Raw genomic sequence first — 16,783 nt, forward strand, 5'->3', positions numbered from 1 at the left:
AGAATGTCGATTGGCAGAGGATATTCTCTTTCATATTCTAGATTTTTTAATTTTGTCATCTCTGGATCAAAATAGTATTTCACTTTGTCTGTAGCAAGAGAATCTTCCCATTGTATCCATTTTGGATTCAGTGCCATTGTAGGTAAATTACATGGGCTTGTTAATGCCTCACAGGCCGATTCTGCTGTTCTGACTGTAATCTGTCTGCTGTCAGCATGGTATCTTTCTCTTGCTACAGCTGTTTGAACAGCGTGAACAATGTTTTCCTTAATGCTGAATGTTTTTTCAGCTTCTGTGTACAAATGTGATTTGTATGCTATTGGTACCTTTTCTCCCTCATTTGAGGTTAGATATGTGAATCTGCATCTTCCTGGGATGACTCGAATCACAAGGTTGCGTGTGTTATCGCGTGTTTGCAGTTTTGTTTTAACTAACATGTCTGTTTGTAAAGATCTCAGAATTTCTGTGTGTTTTTGAGTCCAATTGATTCTTTTAAAATCTGGTTTTATTAGATCATTGAGAGGTTTAACCCTCTCTGCATAGTTTATAATGTAAGTTCTTCCGAAATTCAGGAAACCTAGATTTGATTGCAAGTTTCTCAGTGTCCTAGGTGCTTGGATTACAGCACATTTTTCTAGGAAATTGTCAGCCAGGCTTTTGCCTTCACTTGATAATTCATATCCTAAAAATAGGACTGTCAGATGGGCAATTCTTGACTTCTTGAAGTTGAATTTGTAACCCTCTGCTGCGAACCCAAGTATTATGGTGTTCACTCTTTTCAAGTGAGTATCCAAGTCATCGTCTGTTAGATAGATGTCATCGACATAAGATAATGCCTCATCATCATACATTTGTAGTAACTCTGTTACCCTCGCTGAGAATAATCCTGGGCTGTTCTTGAACCCTTGGGGCAAACAACAGAAATTTTTCTGCGAGCCATTTATTGAGAAAGCGGTCAAATATCTGCTTTCAGGTGCTATATTTTGACAAAAGAATCCATTAGAGATGTCTAATATTGTTTTGTATTATTGCGCACTATGCTATTCATTAGTGCTGCACTGTGTGAGTTTTGTACTGCAAAAGTTTTGCAACATGAGTTAAGGTGTCTGTAGTCCAAAACTAGACGATATGAATCATCTGGTTTGGAGACAGGAAACAAAGGATTGTTCATTTGTGAGGTGCATGTTTCAATCACCTCCTGGTAATCAAGTTGATCTAAGATCTCTCTGACCTGTTTTTTAGCTTCTTGCTTAATTGGGTACTGCCTCTGTGCAGTCGGTTGAGATTTTAGCTGGATCTTGTGAGGAGGAGAGTCCTCATCCCATCCCACATGATTTTTATATAGTGCAGGAGCCTGGGCTACTGCCCACTTTCTTGCAAGTGTATATTTTTTATGAATTGGAATAAGATTTGAGAAGGCAGGCATAATCATTTCTTCGCCATGAGGGCACTCCCTGAAAAACTCTGGTGGCCAGTCTTTTTCAGTCTTTTTCAGCTAGAAGGATGTCATAGCCCTTGGAGAGATTATCCCAAAATAGACCCCTTATTTTCCTAGTCTTATCTCCCTCTATACGTAAGGTTATTTCATATATTTTATGAGGTTTGCTAACTCTGGTATCTGCAGTTTCCACCTGAATGTACTCATTCGTGTCCACTGTCTCCAGATGATTCATCAGGATCTTGCGAGCTATGCTCACTTCTGCTGCGCTGTCTAACATTGTCTGGGCCCACTCTCCGTTTTTCAGCTGAGTCCTCAGGATCCTCGGCATGTTTGCTTATGTTAATGTTGGCTACCTTCTTCTTTGGAAATTTTAACTTTTTACTTTGATGAGCAGGTTCTTTGTCTTTGGACTTGACGTGCTCTTCCCTGTGTTCTGACCGTCCTCTTCTTTCCGATTTCTGCGAGGAAGTCTGAAAAGATCGAGAGGGACGTGTATCAATATCTTGATATCTGTCAGGTTTCTTCAAATTATCCCTATTTCTAAGGTTGTATTTTTTCTCAGAGGGCTCCCTCTGGGGAGACTTGTGTCCTTGGTCCGGAGATCTTTCTCTCCGCCGAGGAGACCTTCCTCTGGACTGGAATCTTTTTTCTTTGGGAGTGGATTGTTTATTTCCATCCCAGTTCTTTTTTGAAGTGTTTAGATTATTTTTAATAAATACCTTTTCAGGATTTTCTATTAGTTGGGGTTTCACTGGTTTCCCACCCAAACTATCTCTTCCTAGTTCTTCATAGGATTTTTCTATGATTCTGGCAAGTTCAAATGGTTGGTCTGCTATATCTGTTTCCTTTAATCTTTGGCGGATCGCCACATTTGCTGCTTTCCCTTTTATGTTTGCTAGTAATATTGCCGAGACCTGCTTGAAGTCTTTCAGTAATTTCATACCCAGAGTTAAAGCAGGTTCTGGACCGTATTCATTTTGAATCTGTTTTAGCACCTCTGGTATTACCGCCATGGACGGAACACCATGTGTTTTTGTGTAAACGGAAGCAAAGACTGTACCCCAAGTGTCACAGTCCTCCACATGTGGTGTGATCCCCATTGGGAGACAGATAGTCAGAATTCTGTGTTTCTCAACAGGTGTGGTATCTGGAAATACCGCCTCTATTTGAGTGATTTTCTGGGCTAACCAGAATGGAATTTGTTCCCTTTTAATGGGTACTTTACCTAGACAGGACTGCATGTTCTGTGGTGTGATTTTATTTGTGTTCCCCTGATGAGGGGTCAGCTGTGGAATTTTAATAGCTGGTTGGACTGTTGAAGTCCGCATTACATATTGGACTAGTTGTCTGTGTATTTTAATCAGTTGTTTTAACTGCGTTAAAGGTTCTGGTATTGACATTTTTCCAATGTCTGGATGTGGTGTGTAGCTGGCTAGAACCGGCCACGTTGCTCCTGGTCTACCTAGTGGACCGAGCCTGGTGATGTGATCATTATGTTTTAGGGCGCCTTTAAACAAGAGCAGGTGCTCTTGGTATTTGAGTGGTATTTCCACCTCCTCGAAAGGGGTGTTCTCATCCGGAGGTTCCTCTATCTTGTAATAATGGAACTCCTTTGTTACAGCGTTTGCTGCTGGAAAATTTTTCCATGAATAGAATACCTCTGTCTGCCGATATTCGTGTGCCTCAATTACGAATATGACTGTACCACCTCTCGGTGTTAGTCCATTTTCTATAAGTTTTAAAGTTATAGTTTTTCTTATGCTGACCGGGATGAGTATTGCACCCGGGTCAGTTTGCAGGAGACGTGTGTCATCCGCTAGGAGTTGAGCTGCTACTCTAGCTGCCTCCCTTTCTTCTTCATTGTCTGACATTTTACTGTCAAGAAGGGTTTTTGTTGCAGATCAGGTTTCCACGGAAACAAAGATTAGATGCACAATATTTTGGAACACTGTATCTTTCAACGTTGAATAAACCAAAACCATACATAGGAGTCTCCTCTTACTAAGTTTGGCGGATTAACCTTTCACCCACTCCAGACATCTTTGGAGTTTTATGGGAAAAAGGGTCTGTGTGAAAAAGCACGACTGAGTTACTCTAATGTCTTGCGTTAGATTTATCGCCTATCCAAACCGTTGGGCGCCATGTAGTGTAGTTCCTATTATCCCAATAGGCTCTGCGCATTGGAATAATATCTTCAATAGTATCGACGTAGGACTGTGGTTAACTAGGTCTTCTACTGACGATATTAGACTTAAAGTTATGTGTGCCAGCTAGCTCAGAGTTCACTAGAAACTTTCTCGAATAGGCAAGGAGGAGTTTAAACACCCTGGATAGACAAGAAGGGATTTAGTTTCTGACAACCATAGAACATGACAACTTTGCTCTCCCCTAATCAAGAGTATATCTCTAGAGTTGTGTGAAAACAACAGACAACTATTTTACTCAGTCAGTACGTGCATTCTTAGTTTCACCAGTTTGTAGAGAAATAAGAGATGGGCGTGTTTCAATAAAAAGATGTTATTTATTAATCAGTCTCTTTTCTCATACAAGAGAAATTAATCGCTATTATTGCAATACTTATAGTTAAGTAAAGTGCATACAGTAAAAACAGGATTATAAAATAATACTGTAAAAGCATTTATATGGTTTCTTAGCCATATGATACTTAAAATGGATAAAAGATATACATACATATATACATTGACTAATCGTTCTCAACTGGTGCTTCTAACTACGCCTACCCCAGTGTACCTGACCTAAGCCTAATACTTGGGAGGGAGTAAGTAAGTAGCAGTTTTAGTTAAGTTTGTTTCGCCAAGAATCTGACTCAAGAATTCTCTGTAAGGGGTTAGTCAGTTCAGTACCTGGGATTTAGAAGGCTGGAGGGTTGGTATCTCTGTCTCAGGACTCGATATCCCAGTTACCCGCGAGGGCAGATGGAAACGCCGGAGGCTGGATTTCTCGGCAGGAGAAAAGGCAGCGTCTCTCTCAGCGCGTCAAAAGGGAGGGGCAGCGTCCGTGGGCTTTCCTGCATCAGCTGGGCTCTCCGGCAAGTAGCGCTGCTCCAAGCTCGTCACCACCGTGTCTTAGCTTAGGGCAGCGTCGGTATATTTATACCTGAAAGGTGCCGTGTTTGACGTAAGGATGGACATAAGACGTCAGCAAGAATGTCATAAGGACTGGTCGTTCTTACATTCTTTGCAGGAGTTCTCGAGCGAAATCAAAACAATAGCTGTGGGGGATTTCCCAGGTCTGTTGGAGGTTTGATTTGTTTTGAGAACTCGGTGTGCTTTCTAGGGGGCTGAAGGGATAGTGCTTGCTTAATGTGACAGCATGCGCTATGACCTAATCTGAAAACGGGTTTCTGTGCCGGTGTATGGACATTAGTGAATTAATAACCGGACAAGGGTCAGAAATAGGAGTATCAATATAGGTACCTAGATAAACACACTACAGAAGGGCCTCAAAGAAGCACAAAACTATGAGTAGTATCAGTTTTTACTAGTAAATGACTCCTCTTATCAGCAAATAATGGAGTGTGATTGGCCTTAAGGAGATCAACTTGCAGGGTATTCCTATTTGATAAATATTTAAGATATGCCACTGCCCCTCTAAACTGCAACTGGGTTCTCAATTGAATTTACCTGATTCAAGGTCAAGCTCATAGTTATTTGATAACCTTCCAGTTCCTTACAAGTGCTGCTCTGATATATCGGTGCCATGACATAAGCTGTCCGTGAGCGCAAAATGAGAAAGGTATTATTGACAAAAACATACTGTAATGTTCTTTTGATTCAAATGATCTTTTATCTTCCTATTGTCATTAGTGCATGCCAGGTGTATGCTGAGATGAACAATGGAGCAGACAGGGTATAGTTCTGGTTCCCTCTGGAAGGTTTAGATTCCATAGGGGTCTAAATACAGATCAGAATGGACAATGCACTCCCTTCCATCACCGATTTGAACATAATCATTGTGATAGAGTATAGGCCATTCTGTAACCCGCTCCAGACCAGGCTAAAGAAGAAGCAGTCAACACAGGAGGGAATTATGTACAATTTATATATCATTTATTACACATTTTTCTTCCTGGCTGGTTCACAAACCATGTCTTTCATGTGCTTGCCTGCCATGAATAAATTCAGACTGGTCTGGGTATACAAAAACTGACCAGAGCAGGTCTGCTCTAGAAACCAGACCTTTTGCATATAATTTGGCATTAATAGTGAGAGCAGCTAATGACCTTTATTATTAGCAGATTTTAGGGTTCTTCCCAGTTTCAGAATGACTGAGGCATACCTCATTCACGAAATGGACAATTTTGCAAGACTAAGTAAAAAGTTACAATGCTTAATCAGTTTAATGACTGGTTGGGAGCAAAACTAATTTATAAAAGCTACCCAAGTTTCGATTTGGACCAAGCACCTTGGATGCCTTAATCTATTGACCTACCTGTCTATTATTGGAGATTCTAATACTTCAGCCTGGGTCTAGACATCCTTTGCAGCCCAGCACAATCACTATATCTCCTCTGTACCACCTTTGGATAGACGAGCCATATACAAGGTCTCATAAAGTACCTACATTCTCCAACATCTCTATTTCCACTCGTATATGGGTACACCCATCTAATAGGAAGACATTAATGTATTGATTGTTTACCTTTGCCACACAGCTTGCTTAATAACCCTGTCCCCACCTCATTGCTGGGTTCCTAGACAAATATTTTACTATGGGGCAGCGTTATCTTCAACCTATTTATAAACATTGCTTTCATCTGGCCTCTAAGACCTGTTGTTTATGTTGGTCACATGGGTAAGGAAACTCACTCTAACTGTTCTGCATCTTTAAGTTCCTTCTAAAATGTTATTTTTTTCTCTTTGTCCTCATTAAAGCAAAAGCAAAAAGTGAGTGGTCATAAAGCAGTACCATGGCACCTTCCTGGACCCAGTTGAGGAGATACGTAACCCTAAAGATCTCCTGCCACCTCCAGATTGTTCTGGAGACGCCGACCGCATGACACTTGGGAATGTCGAAGATCGTATCACACCCATTCCCAAAAACTCACTTACTTCATAATCATTGAACTTTTTATACGTGCTAGAAAGTTGTAGAGTTCAAATTATTAACCCAATTATCCCAAATACCCCAGAACCTAGTTCTTATCTTTGCTCCACAGGCCATATCCAATTTATTAATTCTTTTAACAGAGGACACCCAATCTAACAACTTTGGAGAATTAGGTGATATCCAATTTAAACAAATTTCTCTTCTTGCCAACAGTATTAAAACAAACAGTAGTTATACTTGGAGATTTGACAGTTTGATGGTACTACCGTCATCAGGTAAAATTCTGAAAATAATTAATACCAGGCTTACCTGAATTTCTGGACTCATTACTTCGGAGATAATCTTACCAACTTCCCTCCAGAAGCCCTGGATCTGAGGACACTGCGCGAACATATGCACATCATCTGCGCATCTCAACTTACACTTCGCACAGACCTTCTCTACGCCTCCCAGCTTGGAAAGCCTCTTCGGGGTCCAATAGGCCCTGTGAAGTGTGAGCAGATGGTTTCTCCTCAATGATGCAGCTTTGACAACCTTCCACAAAGTGTATATAGATACTTGCCAAAAGGATGAAATATCGCTGAGCGGCAGTTCTCTTCTCCGAGGTTCCTCCATGGGCAGTACTGGTGGATCTCCTTTAATCGAAGTCCAGTATCAATTCCCACTTCTTTTCTTCGGAGGTATGGGCTAGAAACCTGCTCTTCAGACCTTCATTACTAATTTCATCTTTCTCCTGATTAGACAAATGATGAAGATAATTTATTGTTCTACACGCGTTTCGGCGAGCTGACGGTCCTTCTTCAGGAAAAGCCACCAGTGAAGTGAAATGAGAACCTGCAATGTATCACACTTTCTGAATGGCCGTGAGAATAAATATTTATTTCATTGTCTTTAATTTGAAAACCCTCTAAAAAATTAGGATTTTTGTCAGATGTGGCCTGGAAAGGAAACAGAACATAAGGAGAAGTTCAGAAGGCCCAACATTGAGAAAAATGATATATAGACTCACATGCATGTTAATTATAACATACTATAGATTTCTTAGTTCTACACCTGTGCCGTAAGCCAATCACTGTGTCTGACCATTCATTTAAAACAATGTTGTAAACAGTGGTAATAAATAATAGACAACAGGGGAGTGAGCCTATATACTTTAATTTTGGAATGAGTTAAGGAATAAAGATGCATTTTATAACAAACTGAATTCACTGTCTGGAACCACTAATAAACAAAAAAAGAAAGGTGACAATGAGGAGATTCACTACCTGACAAAATGTATTACCAGATCGAATAACGTGTTAGTTGAATTTACCTATCATGTAAAATTTTGAGAGAAGTGGTTCACACACTCACAAATAAGGGTGCAAAATGGCAAGAACCATGATCACCTGGAAAATAACCGCCAGCTTCCAATATAAGCTATAACAAGATAATACTGAAACCACCAAATTGAACTAGGCCCATGAATTGATTATTAGTAAATATAGGTCAAAAAATGCTAATATTACAGGCGTTTTGATTGGCAAAAACAATAGTTGCAAAATAGAGTAGTTTAAAGACCCATACAAAGAAACACTAAATGCAGGCAGAATATAAACTACAAGGTGAAATAGCAGCATAGATCTCCTATCAAATATTGCTATTCAATAGAGAATTTTGATGACAAAATATCAGTTAATGTCAACATAATAAGAATTACTACTGAACCATTCAGTGATGAAATGGCCTCCCACAGATGTGAATGCGCAATGAAATAAATGGGACTGTTTGTGCCGAAGATATTTAGGTGTGGCATACAAACCATGGATCTCACCTGAGGCCAGTTAGAACCTCTCTCTACAGGTATCATAGATACAAACACAATATAGGCAATATCCTAAATAGCCCAAATAAGTGAACATATATAGAACTCACCCAGATGCCCGAATGATGTATCATTCTCATTGGGGATGCCACAAGAGTACGAAAGGAATCAAAAGACCGGAAGCCTGAGCAGCGTATCCTGTGTGATATATTGCAGGTTCTCATTGCACTTCACTGGCAGTTTTTCCTGAAGAAGGCAGGCAGCTCACCGAAAGTGCGCATAGAAAAATCATTTAGCTTGATCATTTATAAATATTTTCTTCAGCACTTAATTGGTTTAAAATGTTGCAATTCAATCTAGAATGATGTACCATGATAACATACATTTTGTGATTTTTTACTTGTATATATAACATGTTTTTTTCAATGTTTATATATGTGATACAAGTCTGTCTTTTGTTGTGCCTTATTGTGTTATCTTTTGGATATGGAACATTGTTTTTGTATTGGGGTTGTGCTATGAAATACTTATCTAATTGCATAGAGGAGGCATTCATTAACTTATGTACAAAAATGCAATTAAATCTGATGTGTGATATTATGTTTTTTGGAGACATATAATAAGGTACACTGCTTTTTTCACATGCTCTGATGGCCTAAATCTATTATAGTACTTTCAATGATTGTACTGGCTGTCAAGGGAGTGTTTTTGTCATTTCTAGGAATTATATAAAGTATGAGGAAATCACTTCTAATTCTAAATCAGATACTGATGATTCTAGAGAAATGGATGAAATAGGAGACTACCAATTTGTGTCAAATTATGAAGTTATGCTTCAAAAAACAAGGGAACCCATTCGGTTATCCAGGGACCGTGGGTATCAATAATTTTCAAACAACAATGGTTCCCAAGAGTATATAGGATCAAAATTTAGAGATAAAACATAGGCCACAATGGGAGCTATATTTGGCCACTGTCCAGCCGGACAGGGTATTTTATTTTCTAGTAATTGAGAAATAACGGAATATGAAAACAGGCACAATCCTGTACCGTGTTGGGAACAAACAGGGAGGGGAATTTTAGGCAAGAAGGAGCATTATTGGCCACTTGTAGTTCAGTGTAGTTTGTAAGTATTGCCAAACAAGTGCTAGACACAGCATGAATAAAACATAATAGTTGGGCTGTGAAAACCCTTTAACCAAGTCGACGTTTCGATCCCTTATGCTCAATAGTGTGGGATCATCATCAGGACTAACAATAAAGACATTTGCTTGCCTGGTATATACATTTTAACACACAACCGCCTGTTGGAGGGAACAAAGATTGGAAAAAGGTTGGAAAAAAGAAAGCAAACAATTTCGATGAATTAGACTCTGAATACAAATAGCACTGCACTTCATTCGGAACCGACTTATCGTGATGTCTAAATTTGTGCAAGTAGTGTTTGTAAACTTGAATCACGCGAGAAGTGACGCATTGTGACGTGTGCTTACAAGAATGTACTACTGAAGATTGTTATAAACATTATATTAAAAAACGGATGTTTAGTATAGCTAGACATTTTCTTATGTAAAAAAAGAATTAAAATAAGTGAACCTGTAGAGGTTAAGAGTGGTCGTCAGAGCTTACCTTGAGGGTAGATAACCTTCGAGGTCCGATAGTGGCTCTCAAGAGTCTGCAAGGAAATTTCATAGTTTATAGACTTTGATTGCGCTAAGCCATAGTAAGACCTTTTCTTCTAGAATAACTACCGCGCTTACCTTCGGAGTATGATTCAACAGTGGTGTATGGTAACCCTGGGTGCACTGCCAGATCGCAGTCACTACAGACCTGTGGGTTTGAACGCCAATTAAGCGTGCAGACAAAAACAGCGAAGTAGGACTATTGGTATTCGCTGCCATCTTGGAGTGGGGTCGTAGTCATTGAAAGTGGCTGATAATTTCACGGAAATAGGGCGGCCATCTCTCAGAACCATAGGGTTATTTGGTAGAGGTTGTCGAGGCTAAATTACTTAGTGAGATAGTGGGAAAAGTGCGAGAACTTAAACGGCGAAGTGAAAAAGTGTGAATGCAAACAAATTGTGAATTTGAATCACGGCGTCAGCACAACAAGGGTCAAATTTTTAAAAAAACATTAACTTGCATAATGCAAGACAAGGAAGGGGCTCTTAGCCAGTGGAACAAGTCTAGTCTCTCAAGGTCATTGGTGCAAGGTTTTAGTCCATCAATTTTCGTTTCATAGTAATGTGGTCCAGTCCTCAGCTCGGTTGAGACCATTGCGAATGGTGTCGAATTGAATCATAGTCCTGAGCTCCTCTCTGTTGAGCATCTGTGATAAGTTTCCACCTCTTGGTGGTGGTTTTACGACTTTCAGGATTGTCCATTTGATGTCATTTTCGTTATGACCTGCCGTGATGTAGTGATCCACCAGTGGAGCATTGGCCGTGCGGCACCTGATTCTGCTTCGATGCTGACAAATGCGGGTCTTCGCTTTTTGGGTGGTCTGCCCAACATATAGTTTTGGGCAGGGGCATTCAATAGTATAAACCACATTTCACATGTCCTGTGATTGGGGGTAGTCCCCATATTAAATCTATGGTTGGATTTTGAGTAGAGGATGGCAACGCTGCTCGTACAAGGTGATCTTTTAGGTTTCTACTCTTTCTGAATGCAAATAGAGGTTTTTCAATGTTCAAAATACCTACATTCAGAGTTGGCCAATGTTTTAAAATTGACTTCCTAATTTTGTTAGAGATTGGTGAGAAAGTCGTTACACATGCAATTCTCTCTTTTTGGGCTTTATCTTTGGGAGTTAACAAGACTACTGCCCCAGGGAGGAATCATACTCCGAAGGTAAGCGAGGTAGTTATTCTAGAAGAAAAGGTCTTACTATGGCTTAGCGCAATCAAAGTCTAAAAACTATAAAATTTCCTTGCAGACTCTTGAGAGCCACTATCGGACCTCGAAGGTTATCTACCCTCAAGGTAAGCTCTGACGACCACTCTTAACATCTAGAGGTTCACTTATTTTAACGAAACCCCTTCCTGATACTCAATCCCTTTAATTCACAGCTATTAATCGATCCAAAACCTTGGCGGAATAACTGTGATAGCCTAGATCTAAAAACAGGTAATAATATTTAACCGCTATCATGTAATTCTTAAAATAATCCTGATGGAACCTTCTCCTGATCGGTCTCTCTCTCCCACTTGACAGGAGACACTTAATCGCATTTGTCTCCGACAAATCCAAACAATCCCCTGAACCCTACCGACCCGCATGGGTAAGCGTACCAACCCCTAGAAGCACTGAATGAATGAGCACGAGTGTGCACGTTACACGGGGGTACGTGAATGTTCGCGAGTAATTATTCTTTTTTTACATAAGAAAATGTCTAGCTATACTAAACATCCGTTTTTTAATATAATGTTTATACCAATCTTCAGTAGTACATTCTTGTAAGCACACGTCACAATGCGTCACTTCTCGCATGATTCAAGTTTACAAACACTACTTGCACAAATTTAGACATCACGATAAGTCGGTTCCGAATGAAGTGCAGTGCTATTTGTATTCAGAGTCTAATTCAGCGAAATTGTTTGCTTTCTTTTTCCCAACCTTTTTCCAATCTTTGTTCCCTCCAACAGGCGGTTGTGTGTTAAAATGTATATACCAGGCAAGCAAATGTCTTTATTGTTATTCCTGATGATGATCCCACACTATTGAGCATAAGGGATCGAAACGTCGACTTGGTTAAAGTGTTTTCACAGCCCAACTATTATGTTTTATTCATGCTGTGTCTAGCACTTGTTTGGCAATACTTACGAACTACACTGAATTACAAGTGGCCAATAATGCTTCTTCTTGCCTAAAATTCCTCTCCCTGTTTGGTCCCAACACGGTACAGGATTGTGCCTGTTTTCATATTCCGTTATTTCTCAATTACTAGAAAATAAAATACCCTGTCCGGCTGGACAGTGGCCTAATATAGCTCCCATTGTGGCCTATGTTTTATCTCTAAATTTTGATCCTATATACTCTTGGGGACCATTGTTGGTCGAAAATTATGAAGTTAGGTACAGAGGAACTCATATATGTTGGTATACAGAGAATAGGTATGCATGAGAGTTGTCCATTTTTAGACATCTACAAACATATTGATAATAATTTAGGGGCTTATTAAGATGGCGGGCGTACATCAGTCCACCCACCATTGCTGCAGTGCTGGGACCGCCTGCCAGACATGCATCGGTCCCAACACACACATTAGGATGTGATTGCCAATCTGGCGGGCGCTTCCCGGTCCATCAACCTTACGGACTGTGTTTTGCTGGATGCAGCACCGTTCGCAAGGCCAAATTGGCATGCACTGCATTTCCCTGCACTTCAAGGCAGGCACCATGCGGTGCCTGCCACGCAGTGCAGGGAAATGCAGAGGGGTACCCTGGGTACCCCGCAGTGCAGAAACCCCCTTCCCCAAACAAGGGGGTCCCAAAACAAGCCCCTAAATGCAGTCCCCTCCAGCCTTTTTTTTCTAACCCCATCCAAATTTGGTGTACGGTGCCGGCTAGGCGCCGCCACCATTTTAGGAGCCCTGGACCATACCCCATGCAATCGCTATGATTGTCTTTAGCAGTGAAGCGGAAGACGGACTTCGCCTCCGCCACATTACCCACCACCATCCTAATTGGGCGATGGGTAATGGGCTTAGTGATGCGGAAGGACCGCCACTGCCAGCCCAGCCGTGGCGGTCCTTCCGCCGTCCTAATCACCCCCTTACAAGGTATCGATAAAGGTGGTCCTCCAAGATAAGGGAAGTATTTGTAAATCTGTCACATTCTCTACGTAAGGACCTGGTAAGAAGTAATACAGCAAGAAAGGTAACATTGGAGTAAGTCCAAATAACTAAATCCAAATTGATTTTATGTTGCAGAAATTATATAGGTCATCAAAAATAGTAGCAAGTTATTGTTTCTAGTGATGTATTCCTTTGTTTTTAGTCTGTGTTGTTTCTCATTAACTTAAACATGTTGTGCTTATCTCTTTTGTTGCAGTTGTGGTATGTTCACAAAGGAAAACATTTACAGCCCTGCTGTATTCTGCTGCAATGGGATGGAGGGCCAATACGTCCATATCCTTATTCCGTACTATAACGAGTACCTTTCGCTGTGTGAAGTTGAGGTATACGCTGTGAAGGAATAGAAGTAAAATGGACACATCGGATAGTGCGGATATGGAGGCAAGATACTCCAAGCTCTGCTATGCTTGGTTGTGCCATTGTCTAGAAAATTATGTTATCCCTCTGTATTACCTTACTTCTTGCATGTTGGTTCTAACATGTGGCTCATTTCATGTGTGAACAAACTGGTGATTGGTGCCTTCCTCTAAGCAACCATTCTAATCCCTATACAGGTTTCCATGTATTGTTCTATACTCTAATGAAATTCCAGTGATTTATCATACAATAGGATTATAGCCATTGCTAAAATTAGTTTTTTCTTTCAGTGACAACATTTCGGAGTGCATTGTGCTTTGTCTAAGAGAAAGAGAAAAAGCATTGGCAACGGCAAATGGTTTATTCTAATGTGCCTATGTATTAAATACTGAGATATGTAATTGCTTTTTATATGTGCTGCATCCATAAATGCTGTTTATCACATTAAAGCCTGCCTTATTGGCTATGCCAGTACTGGGAAGACAATGAGCAAAATATGATTTTTTTCTTTATAGGACACGTTCAGAAGATAGAGAACTGAATGAGAGAAACAGCGTGATAATTGAGTGTACATTTGGATGTTAAATAGTACCTCAGAATTTCCAGTCAAAGCAAGAACTTATTTTAGAGTAGAATGACAACCAAGCAGCCAATAGATTTTATAATACTCCTCTCAGTGGAGCATACGCCCAATTTAAAGAATTGGTAGCAATACGTCACAGAAAGCTGTGATGTTAAACCAGACATAAAATAGGAAAATGTATCGAGATGATTAAGCCCTGAATGGTGGTGGCGCCTACACTTATCGGTATATATCTTTTTTCTTGGTTATGTTATTTGGTGCTCAGGGAGATGCTGATCATCCAATACCCCACAATTCAGATCCGTGGATCAGTATATTAATATCTATCAAGCCCTAGCACACAAATCAAATCAACAGTTTCATAAATATATCACTTATGGAAAGAGAACAAGCATAGCAGATAAACAAAGTTTAATATTTTCTTGTAGACACTCCAGCCAACACATGTTTCGTCGATCGGGACAAGAGACCAGCGACTTCCTCAGGGCTTAATATAAAGGCTAAGTTCTTGTAAGCCTTCTGGCTGGTTATACTTCCGTCCCAGCCTAAATATGACAGGGAAAATTGGGGATTTCAAGAGCAATCACAACTTCTATCTTAGCACGTCAAGTCAGCATGTAAATATATGTGCGTACGACATTTCAATATAGAGTTATGTCATATAACGATGAGTTATGCGCTGTGTGTGGCAGCGTCCTCACTATTTCAAAGTACGGCACCTCAGTAGGGCCGTAGTACTACATTGGAATGTTGTGCGCAGGGGGTAACACAGGCCCACGCACCTGGCAGGGGGGCCCCCTCAATTATCGTTACGTGGTTGTGCGCACATATATTTACATGCTGACTTGGCGTGCTAAGACAGAAGTTGCGATCAACAAAACACTTGTTGACAAGAATATATTAAACTTTGTTTATCTGCTGTGCTTGTTCTCTTACCATAAGTGATATATTTATGATACTGTTGATTTGATTAGTTTGCTAGGGCTTGACAGACATAAAATAGAGTAAAGGCTAAAAATAAGTGTGAAGAAACATTTGAAATATTAGATGTTTTTTTACAAGTTTTACTTAGCGAAAACTTGGTCCAGGAACATTTGAGCACATTACAGCTGAACCAGACTGCGTAGCACATTGCTTTTTTAGACACAGAAAATGTAGTGATTTGTGCAAGGCTGTGATTCAAAACTACTTACCTAGCTCTAAAGTAAGCATCTCTAGCTCCTAGGTCAAACCCCATCCCTGAAGTATGTTCAATAAAGGTTCACAGTAGCTCCGATTTCATGTTATTATGATCTTCTCACACATAGCTCAATGACATTAACAGTGCACTGCAAAAAAGACACACATCAAAGTGTTATCGGGTGATGCCTCACCAAAATACATGCGGACAAACAAAAGAGGTGTGTACATTTTGTGGAGCATGCTGGTATTTTTAAGTGATAATTTCAAGAAGGGAATGTAGAATTGCCTCATGCCTATTAAGTAGGCCTTACTGCATTCATAATTCAGCCTGATGCCTTAAACAGGTGCAATCAAAAAGGTGCAATGACTGACTGAGCTGTCTGGCCAATATGAAAACTCCCAGAGGTGTATAGTAGGCACCCTATAATTTTAGTTCACCATAAAATGTTGGTCATTCAGTGATGACCAAGGTCCTAATTTTTGCCCCAAAGCCAGGCATGGGTGTAGGGGAAATGAAAACCCCACAAAAGAGTCATTCAGGTTCAGTGAATGTAGTTTGTCCGATTGCATATATTTTTAGTTGTGGCACTAGCCGAGACCTTTTTTTTCCCCCAGATAATTCTTTATAAAAATACATACATATGTATGGGCTTTCATAAACCCTCTTCATACTTTGGTCTGTGGTAGTGTCATTCACAATGTTCCTCCCTCCACAGCCTTCAGCATATGGCAATGGAGCAGCCCACTCCAGTCACTGGCTTTCTCCGCAGTGAATGCCAGCATTATTTCCTCTGCACATGTGGATATTCGCCTACCAAGCAGCAAATGCCATCTTTACATTTGTCATGAATTTAATTTGAGCTTATATCAGCTCCAGTTGGGGTTGGGAATGTGGCCCTCCTCCACATTCCTGACCTGCAATTGGAAGCAGTACCTGACCTATAGATAGACATTGTTTCTCACCGTTGCCATCCGGACGCTTTTTTACTGAGGCCAGGGATACATTTCAGTTCAAGGTGAGCGATGCCTGCAGCACATGGCTTGGGATAACTGTGTTTTGCTCTTGCTTGTCTTGTTTGTGTTTTCTTAGCAGGGGCGGCTCTAGGCTCATGGCGGCCCTGGGCAGGGAGCGTAGGAAGGGGACTCCGGAAGAGGGGGTCCGGGCGGGGCGGAGCGCGGAGGCCAGTGAAGAGGGGGGGTCAAGGTGTTTGGAAGTGGAACAGAGCCGGAGCCCGCCAAATCCCTACCAGGGGCCGCCACGCAAATATGTATCCATCCTCAAAGGATTATTATATTAAGGATATATATTGGTGTGGTGGCCCCTGGGGCTTGGTGGCCCTGTACAGGTGCACAGCTTGCACATGCCTAAGGCCGCCCCTGTTCTTAGGAAGCTTCACATTTCTACAGGGATAGTCCATCCTTGCTGAGTGCGAACTTTCACATTAGCAGCAAGTCAGCATCAGTTTAGGATGAGCACATGGGTATGCAC

At 40.8% G+C, this 16,783-nt stretch overlaps 1 protein-coding gene across 1 annotated transcript in view; it reads left to right on the forward strand.

The window, feature by feature from the left end:
- Positions 1-14,003, forward strand: part of LOC144828410 (pentraxin fusion protein-like) — a 159,209-nt gene extending 145,206 nt beyond the window's left edge. The window contains exon 4 of the mRNA XM_078686535.1: positions 13,369-14,003. Within this exon, the coding sequence (XP_078542661.1) occupies positions 13,369-13,516 (148 nt within the window). The 3' untranslated portion in view covers positions 13,517-14,003. The remainder of the gene's footprint in view (positions 1-13,368) is intronic.
- Positions 14,004-16,783: the final 2,780 nt, after the last annotated feature.

Source organism: Lissotriton helveticus, chromosome 4_1 (genome assembly GCF_964261635.1).
Source record: "Lissotriton helveticus chromosome 4_1, aLisHel1.1, whole genome shotgun sequence".
Classification (NCBI taxonomy): Eukaryota; Metazoa; Chordata; class Amphibia; order Caudata; family Salamandridae; genus Lissotriton; species Lissotriton helveticus.